Here is an 11,048-nt window from a genome sequence, read left to right as displayed (position 1 = left end):
TCACCTTTTTTTAACCTGTCTGCTAGAAAAATTAAAATTACACATATAGTTTGCATTATATTTCTACCAGGCAGAGCTGATCTGCATGGTTCTCTGTTGATCCATTTTAAATGCAACTTTTTTTTTTGAGGCCATATTACTTTATTTTTTTAATATATTTTATTTTATTTTAACATCATTTTTCATTTTTGCACAATGTATCCTTTTTCATCTTGGTTATAGTCCCCATACAATTCCCACCCCCCTTATTTTAACTGTAATCCTTCCTACCCGCATCCCCCCTAGTGTGTCTCTGGCTTATAGTTGCTTGTGGATTTTGATTTTTACTTTACTATAATTAGTCTTTCTCCTGGTCCCTTATTTAGGTTTTCTAAATTCCTGCTATGAGTGAGACCATCCGGTATTTTTCTTTTTCTCTCTGGCTTTAAATGCAACTTCTTTTTAAAACCAAGTGCTGACTTTTAATTTTACCACCTATTTTATTCAATTCTATAGACAGGTGTTGAGTGCCAAAGAAGTGTGGATAGCAGGAAGATGAAAAAGACATGTCCTTTCCTACTCTTCAGATGTTCACGGCAGAGGCTGAGGGAAAAAAATAAGCATAAATACCTGTAATTACTGACAGATTGTGGAGCACAAAATGGAGAGACCACTTTCAGGTAGGAGATTGGGAAAGAGGGGTTGGGTCTTGAAGGTTATATAGGATTTCAAAAAGTAGGGCCTCCCCGGTGGTGCAGCGGTTGAGCGCTTGGTTGTGAGGCTGCCCACAGCCTCTATAGCACCAGTTCAATCCCTGGCCACCGGCGAGAGTCCCACAAAAAAAAAAAAAAAAAAGCAGAGAGTTTTTTTTTTAATTTTTTGTAAAGATTTATTTATTTTTATACAGGAGCTGGGGTACAGGCCAGAGGTATGGGTGGGGGGGGGGGTGGTGAGAGGATCCAACAGAGACACAGCAGGGAACAGAACAGGCAGACTGACTGAAATACACTGCTGGGGGGAGCAGTGGGCAAGGCAGGAGAGGTCTGTTGCGCCATGTGGGTTTTTCCCGGCCGGCGGGAATCAAACTGCACTACAGAGGCTGCAGACAGCTTCACAGCGCTGTGCTCAACCCCCTGCGCCACCAGGGGAGGCCCCAAAAGCAGAGGGTTTTAGTAGAGGAATCTCAGGTGGACTGTGCCAAGAAGTTCGGATTTTATCCTACAAGTGATAAGGAGTCACTGAAAACTAGTGCAAGAGAGTGATGCCGGAGTTGTGGTTTAGGAAAATTGTTTTAGCAACATTTTGGAGGAACTGATTCCAACTCAAAGAAATTAGATTCGTGAAATGTATTTGTTAACAGGAACCACAAGGGGGAGATGTATAGCTTCCTGCCTCCTAGTGGAGAACATGCACAATAAAAAATTTTAAATAAAAAATTACACTGCAATCAAAGATTTCAAAACATAGGTTCTTTGGCATTAACTGATTTCCTGTTCTGAGGCATGAAAGACTATGTACATGTTTACAAGTGTCTTTTTACCTTCCCCGAATGATTTGATATCTTGTTATTATAATGAGCAAGTGAATGAAAAGGTCATAGGCACAAAAGTCACAGAACCAATGTCTATCCATTCAGTGAAGTTCTCCTTTCAAATCTAGCTATGTTCAGGGACCAGAGGAGACTGGCAGGAGGAAGTGGACAGCATCAGAAATTAAAGTGTGATTATGGTAATAGAAATATGAAAGTTGGGCCTCCTCTGGTGGCGCAGTGGTTGAGCGCTGGGCTGAGAAGCTGCCCGCAGCCTCTACAGCGCCAGTTCGATCCCTGGCCACTGGCAAGGGTCTCACATGGCGCACAGACCTCTTCTGCCACGCCCGCTGCTCCCCTCAGCAGTATATTTTGTCGATCTGCCTGTTCTGTTACCTGCTCTGGCTCTGGTGAATTCTCTCACCCTCCTGCGCTTCTGATTGTACCCAGTGCTTGTATAAATAAATAAGTAAATCTTAAAAAATATATATATATGAAAGTCTTGGAGGTTGTCAGGTTGAAGAAAGGAAAATAGAGGCTACAAAGCAGAAGGAAATTAGTACCTGAAAGAAATGAACAAGTAGTGGTGTGAAATAAATATTTACAAAAGAAAGCTGTCTTCTCTTTTAATAATTATATAAATTAAAGTTTGCAGAAACTTTCTAATTAAAGTAAAAGGATTACTTTCTCTGGAACAAAGCCCTGCTCGTAGGAGTCTTTAATAAACATGGGATGTCAGTGATGTATAGCAAATGTGCCCAAACATTTCAGTTTATACTCCTCTCTTGTGAAAAGAATGGATTTAAGAAACTTTGAATGTTAAAATTGCCAGTTACATGTGCTACACTGCATTCCTGGGGCAAGCTTAAAGTTTTCCCTCAAAAATGCAGTTGGATCTCCTTTTAACACCCTCTGTCTAGTACCTTTTTTCTTTGACATTTATGTCACCTGCAGAGACTGGAAGGATGCATTGCTGAGCACACCTACCCTCTTCATCCTTTGTTTAAAGGGGTAAGGAAGCTCTCAGGAACGTTTATGGTACTACTGTCAGCCAGTTATACAGATGGAGGGAAGCTCATGTCCAGGTGGAAATTCATCTGCTTGGGGAAGGAACGTGTGTCATTCTTTCCACTGACTCAAAGGAAACGTGAAATAGGAGTGGTTTTCTTTAGCTGGTATCACCTGTCTGGCATGAATGAGTTAGCAGCAATTCTAGGTTAACATCGAGAACACAGGTGAGCCTGAGCCTGGCTCAGGGCAGGTACAACTGAGCTCCTAAAATGTCAAGGCCAGTATTGTGGGGGGAGGGGGAGAAGGCTGTCAGTGGCCAAGTTGGACTTTCTTCCCTTTAGGGTTCTCAGAGCTATTCAGATAAACCCCAGCTTTCAAATACATGATATTTAAAAGCAAGGGAGTAACTACTATTTCTTTTTTATTCTTTTTACATTAACTCTCCTTTCTCTTCACAAATAAATGATCATTTCCATATACAATTTTCATAATACATCAAAATCTCTAATGTAGTAGCCATTGGGGAAATGTTATCACTCAATCTTACATGGATGGAATGGATTTAATAATCAAAATGTAACTGGGTTTTCAATATGCTTTTATTATATTTTCAATGTATGCCCTACGGATATAGTAAGACAGAAGATACTTTTGTTCTTCAGCACCAATGTCACCTCAGAGAGGTGAAGGAGTTTGGAATTTTCAGAGACACTGAGGGTGTGAGGAAAGGGAGATCAGGAGTCTGTTGAGTTCAGGGGAAAGGCCAGCAGAGGGAAGGTTTACTCCAGGTAATTCAGACTCAAAATCTTTCAGATTCAGGAAGCCTGGGTAGTTTAGGAAAGATTAATTTTGACTTGAAATGGAGGAGTACCCACGAAAGAAACTTCAAGAAGCATTTGGGAAATAACATGGTGATTCAAAGCTAAAATGTTAGATTCTGGCCCTAATTCTGGCCCTATTTAATAACAGCAAATTAAGGCTTATTTTATCAGTTTTCATCTATACAACAATAATAATATACCTACTTCGCAAGGTTGCTTCATAAGGTGATGCACAGATATTTCAGATATGTGAGTACATACAGAAGACTCAAGAGTGCTAAGAAAAAGAACTCTTTCCACAAGCATGAGGTGGTAACAGGCAGAGATGATAGGAAAAGGGACTTGGCATGACTAAGCCCACCCAATGTGTGAATGTGTATGAACTGAACAGGATCATATGAGACCATGTACTTGACACCTTTGTACAAGATAGTTGATGTGCACTTGAGAAAGTCGGGTGAGCATGCTGTGTTGGAGAGGACACTGTGGGGTAACTGGTGCTAGGAAGGAAACCACAGGAGATGGAGAGAGAGCAAAAGCCAGACTCCTCCAGGAAGCAGAGTCAGAAAGTTACCAAAAGTCACAAAGAATCCAGAACCTTCTATATAAGTGCTGCTTTGGGCTTATACCTAATCACAGATTCTCAGCCCTACTTCTGGTTTCTTGTGCTTCTTTCTCTTGACAAAATCTTCTTTGAGAACTAATGACAAAGTACATACCAAAACTTGAGAGAACAGGAGACATATTATTAAGCAACTACAGAAGACAGTGCCAAGAAATGTAACAGTTATAATACATCTCATGGTGTCACTGCTCGAGAAGCTTCATGATTCCCCGTTGCCTTCAGGATAAAATCAACTTCCCTATTCCTGCTTTCGAAGCCATTTAAAAGTCAACCCCCATCTATATCTCTTGCCGCTGTCCTGCTGCTCCCTACCTATCCGTCGGCAGTCCTTTCTTTGTCGTCATATATTTCCTATCTATAATGTCACCAGACTTCTCATGATCTTACACACATGAAATTCTTTCAAATTTTCTTCATAACTTTCTGTGTGTTGCCTCTGCCCATCTGTTGCAGTCATATTTAGTCTCTTAGACATGGCTCAATCATCACCTCTTCCACAAAGACCAGGTATTAGTTTCTTATTCTAAGCTCCTGTAACAACATTTATTCCTTCCCCTATCCTAGAATACACAGTCACCACTTGGCTGCAAATTCCTTAAGAATTGTGGTTGTTTTCCAGCTTTTAGCAGTATGCTTGACACGCACACGTAGTGGGTACTCAGTCATGTTTTTTTGATTATGAAAGCTGAACATAGTTTTGCCCATCCCAACATCTTACCCCAACAAATTCCGTGACTAAAAGCAGTCACCTTTCTGCCTATTCCATTCAGACTTGACTCCAGGCCATTGCTTTCAAAGATTTTGAAATTTGAGGAGGAAAACAAATTTTTTTTTTATGAGAAGACGTTCTGGTGGAAAAATTGTTTTAAGTTCAACATCCTTCTCCTTTAATAACTCACCAAGAATGTATTGCTAAGTCATGTCTTCATGCTGTACCCATTAGGGAAATATTTTGCCTACGGCATGGATGATTCAGCAAGAACAAGGTGCCCTGGAATCATTCAATTTAACACCTCATTGCTCTCTAGGAAATGATCTGTAAACTTAGAGTTCAGTTTGTCACCTCATTCCTTGAAAGTTAGCAACACCTTCTTGACTTCAATTGGTTCTGTACACTGCTTTATCTTTTCTTTTATAAATAATTGGATCCATAATGGTTTGTTCATTCGAGTTGAAGTAAAGTAGGTGATTCTTCCACCAGTGTGGTATTTTAGTCTTCTATCATCGGTTCAATTAATATTTGAGGTGTTGACATCAATGAGCCTTTCACTGCAAAATTTAAAATAGTGCTCAAAATATAATTATGCCTGGAAGAAGTAATATGATGATATTAAAACCCAGGAATAATGTGTGGAGTGTTTAAACCATGCCTGCCTTTAAACTTACAATTGGGGTGAGGGGGGAAACAAAACCAGTGGTCACAATATGTGTAATGACTTCTCTAAAGGATGTTATTGGGGCCAGAAAAAAAGGGCAGGCATCTAAACCTGAGAGAGGTTGGAGAGAGGAGGGAACAGTGTCAGCAAAGATTTTCCAGAAGAGCTGGTACTTCAGCAGACTTTAAAAAAGCATGGGCTTTAGGGAATGTTCCCTGGGCAGGGAAGCAACATGTACAAAAGTACAAAGGCCTGGGAAAACAAGTTTGGAAGGCTGGTAGTGAGGTAGCACAGATCTTAGTAATGCCCACTCTTTTGATGAGAAGGGTAAAGCTTCAACCTTTAAGTCAGGGAGACTGATTCCATAATTATGACTAACCCACCCCAGGTGGAAGTTATCACAATGGAAGTGAAAATCGCTCAGACTTCTTCCTACATATATATCAGCATCATATTTTCCACGGAAGTGGTTGTGTGGAGACATACAGATGTGGATTCACATTCCAGCTCTGTCACTTATTAGCTGTACAGGATACAATATTTCTCTGTGCCTTTTTCCTTATTTGCAAATGGGACTACATCTACCTCATTGAGAGTAAATGGAGATAATCCATTTAGCCCTGGGTCTGATATATGTATTAAGTATTCCACAAATGTTAGCTAAGTGGATGAAAATTAGTCCAGAGAACTAATAAAGCTATAAGACTTAATGGGTGGTAATCAAGTTATAGTAATTAACTATAGCCCTAGAGAATCCAGAGATAGAACAACTTTTAAGAAGTTAGCTAACAAACACCTCTGCATCTAAGAAGATTAATGCTTAATTCAATGACATTTGCCCCTGCCTGCTATCAAGGGCCCTAAGTATATGTGAGGGAAGATGGGGGGTGGGGGTGAAGAACAAGCAGAAAGAAGAGAATGAGAGATAAAGGAAGCAGGATGATTGGACAAAAGGGATAAGAAATATACTTTAGTGGTACATCTGCCATTAGTTGTCTATTCCTGACTTAAATTTCCAAAGCAGATGGTGATATTATTTATTATTATTATTTTTTAAACAATATTTGCTTCCCCCCACCCCCTCAGATTGAGTCCCCATAGAATTTCCTTCCGCAAGGCACCCGTGCACCATCACCACAGTCCCCTGTGCTCCTCCCTCCCTCTGATCCCTCTCCCTCCTCCTCCCCTGCAGTATGTCTCTGATCTATAATTGTCTGTTTTTGCTTTGCTGTGTTTTATATTATTATTATTTTTCACTGATGTCTTATTTGGTTCTCCTATATTCCTGTTGTAAGTGAAACCATCCGATATTTTTCTTCTTCCTTCTGGCTTATTTCGCTGAGCATAATTCCTTCTAGCTCCTGGAGGTTCCTCAGTCTGCTAAAAATGGAGCTATCATATGACCCAGCAATTCCACTATTAGGGATCTGCCCAAAGGACACAAAAACATCGATTCAAAAGAACCCCTGTGCACCTATGTTTATTTTTTTTATTTATTTTTTTTATGTTTTATTTATTTATTTGTTTGTTTGTTTTGTTTATACATGCACTGGGTACAGTCAGAAGCACGGGAGGGTGAGAGAATTCACCAGAGCCAGAGCGGGGAGCAGAGCAGGCAGAAGGACCGAAGTACACTGCTGAGGGGAGCAGCGGGCGGCAGGAGAGGTCTGCGCGCCATGTGGGACCCTCCTCAGGTGGCCGGGGAGCAGCCGGGGATCGAACCAGCGCCGCAGAGGCCGCAGGCAGCTTCGCAACCCAGCGCTCAACCGCTGCGCCACCGGGGAGGCCCTGTGCACCTATGTTTATTGCAGCATTTTTTACAATAGGTAAAACCTGGAAACAACCCAAATGCCCAAAACTACATGACTGGATCAGGAAGATGTGGTAAAAACACACAATGGAATATTACTCAGCAGTCAAAAAGATAAACTCATGCCATTATTTTTTTTATTTTTAAAAGATTTTTTTTTGGAAGATTGATTTATTTATGCATACAGGAACTGGGGTACAGACCAGAGGTGCAGGGGGTGAGAGGATTCGCCAGAGACAGAGTGGGGAGCAGAACAGGCAGATTGACTGAAATACACTGCTGAGGGGAGCAGCAGGCGAGACAGGAGAGGCCTGCTGCACCATGTGGGATTCACGCCTGCCAGCCAGGATCAAACCCACACTACTGAGGCTGCGGACAGCTTCACAGTGCAGCGCTCAAGCACTGCGCCACCGGGGAGGCCCCCCCATTTGATTTTTATGTGATGCTGTTTGGTAGCATTACTTTCTGTTACGAATTTACTCCTGACAGATGATTCTGTCCTAAATCTTTCTTTCCCATATGTCCTTCAGTTTGCAGTTGTGTTCTAGTTTATTTTTAGAGCCTAAGCTATGATGACTGCCTGCTGTCTTTCTCTGTTCTTAGACTTCCTTTCTTTTCTGTTTTTCTTATGGCTACTGATAGGTTAGCAGTAACTATCAGTTGCTGATTAACAAAAATAAGTCAAGTGAATCAAAACCTCCAAATGTTTGGTTCCAGGCTGGTTAGCCACAGCAACATTTTCTTAGATGTATTTTTATTTTGATGTGAGTTACATGAGTCCTCTGATTGGGGCTGAAAGCTTTCTTCTGTGTAGTATCATGACTGAGCTACAGAAAAGGAAAGTTGTCAAGATAAAGACTAAGGACATTGGTAAGTAACTTAGCAAAAAGGCAGAACTGTGTGGTAGAGGCCATAACCCAACCCTCAGCAAAAACTTGAGGAAACTTTTTGATGTCAGCATCTCTTACTGTGGACCTAGAGATTTTTGTCTTTCTGCCCAAATCATAATTGGATGAATTTACTGCTTTTGAAAGTTTATTTCTAACCCAAAGTTCATTTTTAAATAACAAGAAAAACACGATGAACAATGTTTACTGTGTTTTGTGTAAGATACTGAATAAGTACCAGATGAACAAAGAGGGAGAATATATGATTTGCATTCAGAGCATTTACTGTCTTGAGGAGATAAGGCAGTATATTTAAATACATACATATGTTTTTAACAAACAAATTAAAACTGCCAGATAACACAGACTGAGTGCCAAATGAGTAATGTATAAGTAGGCTGATCATATGCTTCAGTTTGTCCTGGCTAGCCCTAGTTTATGACTGCTTTTCTAGAGTAATTATGCCCCCTTTAGCTCTCAAACCTCACAGTTTGTATGATAAATTATATAGTTACCTATTTACAGATCAGTGGTGCAGGAATTAAGGAGAGGGAGTGATTCCCAATGACTAGAGCAGTTGGTAGGGCGTCCATTGAGCTGGTAGAACTTGAGCTGGGTCTTGAAGGAAGAGTTAGGGCAGAGACCTCAATGAACATACAATAAAGGCCATATATTACTAATCCTCAGTTCATATACTCAATGGTAAAAAAATTGAAAGCTTTTCCTTTAAGAGCAGTAACAAAATAAGGTTGCTCATTCCACCACTTCTATTTAATTTACTGTTAGTGGTCTTAGCCAGAGAAAGTAGACAACATTAAGAAATAAAAGCAGAAGCTTGGTTCTGGCTCTTTAGATCCGCTTCCATTGGTTCTTACGGTCGTTAGTCAGACTCTTGCAGCCAAAGTGTTGAAGCAGATTGACAGCAAGTTTGCTTTTCAGGACGCCTTGAATGGTGCAGGAGATAAACTGGTAGTTGTTGACTTCTCGGCCACAAGGTGTGGGACTTGCAAAATGATCAAGCCTTTCTTTCACTCCCTCTCTGAAAAGTACACCAATGTGGTGTTCCTTGAAGTTGATGTGGATGACTGTCAGGATGTCGCTTTAGATTGTGAAGTCAAATGTATACCAACTTTCCAGTTTTTTAAAAAGGGACAAAAGGTGGGTGAATTTTCTGGAGCAAATAAGGACAAACTTGAAGCCACCATTAATGAATTAATCTAATCATGTTTTCTGAAAACCACTCATCGGCTGTAACAATTGTAATTTTTTTTATTTACAAAAACAGATTAAATAGCCACACTTATTTGCAGCTGTCCCTGATTATACATGAAAATAAAATATTAATTCTACCCTTAAAAAAAAAGAAATAAAAGCAATTCAGATTGGAAAAGAAGTGAAACTATCAACATTTGCATGTGACATGATAGCACACATAGGAACCCTAGAGACTCCACTAAGTAAAACTATTGGAAACAATAAAGTGGCAGGCTACAAAATCAATATACAAAAATCTTGGTGAGGACTGGATAAAGATGTAGCATATATACACAAGTGAATAGTACTCAGCTATAATAAAGATGAAATTTTACCATTTGCAGCTCCTGCTAAGTGAATTAACTCAGAAGGAGAAGGATACTTATTGGATGATCTCACCTATAGGTGGAAGATAAGGAAACCAGCACATGAAGGAATAAAACAGAACAAAAATAAGCCAGTGGACTCTGACAACAGAACTGGGATAACCAGAGGAGAATGGGAGGGAGACTGAATGTGGAGGGAGTCTAATAGATGGTAATGGTTTTTATTATTCTTAGTAATTTTTAAAAAAGATTTATTTATTTATTTATACAAGCACTGTGTACAGTCAGAAGCGCGGGAGGGTGAGAGAATTCACCAGAGCCAGAGCAGTTTGCAGAGCAGGCAGAAGGACTGAAGTACACTGCTGAGGGGAGCAGCGGGTGACAGGAGAGGTCTGGGCGCCATGTGGGACCCTTGCTGGTGGCCGGGGATCGAACTGGCACTGCAGAGGCTGCAGGCAGTCTCGCAACCCAGCGCTCAACCACTGCGCCACCGGGGAGGCCTTTTTAGTAATTTTTAAAAGAGTGTTATCAAAAGCAAGAGGAGAGAATTCTGGAGGGAGAATATCAAGAAGAAAGGTGCCAAAATGGGCAAGGGAATAAAGTACAGCCACAGGTCCAGGGGATATTGTTCATGTTAAGTTTCTGTGAATGGTGCCTGCCCTCTGGATGGTAAGGCTATGTTATATGTGGGGAGCAATTAGAGGATCAATTTAGCTGGAGAAGAGAGTTTATGTAGAGGATTTGCATGAGATAAGAATAGAAACAGGCAGAGAACAGATAGTGAAAAATATTAAATGTCAGATTAAGAGATTAAATTTTACCCTGTAGTGTATTGGAATTTAACTGAAGAATTATGATCAGGGAATGTTACCACAACAGAATGTTTTTAGAAGATTAATATTTCCAATGTATTAAAAAGAGAAGAAAGAAGAACTAGCTCCAAAAGTATTAGAAATGCCCAGGAAAGAGGTGATAAAACTGAACTACAGTGGGGCAGAGAGAATGGATCTGAACAGATTGGAGAGAGTTCGAAAAGGCAGGACTGATATGTGATGACTGATTAACTATTCAAGGACAGGGAACAACAAAGAATGACTCGAGGTATAGAACCTGAATATCTGAGAAAAATGATAGTATTATTGGTGAACATAGAGGGTTGAAAAAAGCTAGGTTTTTTTGAGAATAGATGCACTCTCCACCAGATAGGGGTTTGAGACATCCTTATGGAAATGTCCAGCAGGTAATATTAAATTGAAACTGAAGGTGGTCTGGCTAAAGACATGGACTTAGGATTTCTGTGGCCTGTTGAATTATTCAATAAGTTTTCTAGTTCAGGATCATAAATGTCAGCTCACAATTATCACTTGGGTTACAATGACACATTTTAGAGTAGGAAGGAATATAGCAGAAATATTGCGGAAGAGTGATCCC

The 11,048-nt window shown here is 40.4% G+C and overlaps 1 protein-coding gene across 1 annotated transcript; it reads left to right on the top strand.

Moving 5' to 3' along the window:
• Positions 1–7,968: 7,968 nt before the first annotated feature.
• LOC311175410 (thioredoxin-like) lies at positions 7,969–9,258 on the top strand (the record flags this gene model as incomplete). The annotated part of the gene is made up of 2 exons (XM_084240283.1): positions 7,969–8,020; positions 8,936–9,258. The coding sequence occupies 2 exons, from the start codon at positions 7,969–7,971 to the stop codon at positions 9,256–9,258; spliced, it is 375 nt and encodes a 124-aa protein (XP_084096409.1).
• Positions 9,259–11,048: the final 1,790 nt, after the last annotated feature.

Source organism: Talpa europaea (genome assembly GCF_964194135.1).
Source record: "Talpa europaea genome assembly, chromosome: 8".
In the NCBI taxonomy this organism is placed as follows: Eukaryota; Metazoa; Chordata; class Mammalia; order Eulipotyphla; family Talpidae; genus Talpa; species Talpa europaea.
The sequence above is the reverse complement of the archived record's forward strand: the minus strand, read 5'-3'. Positions and strand labels throughout refer to the sequence as shown.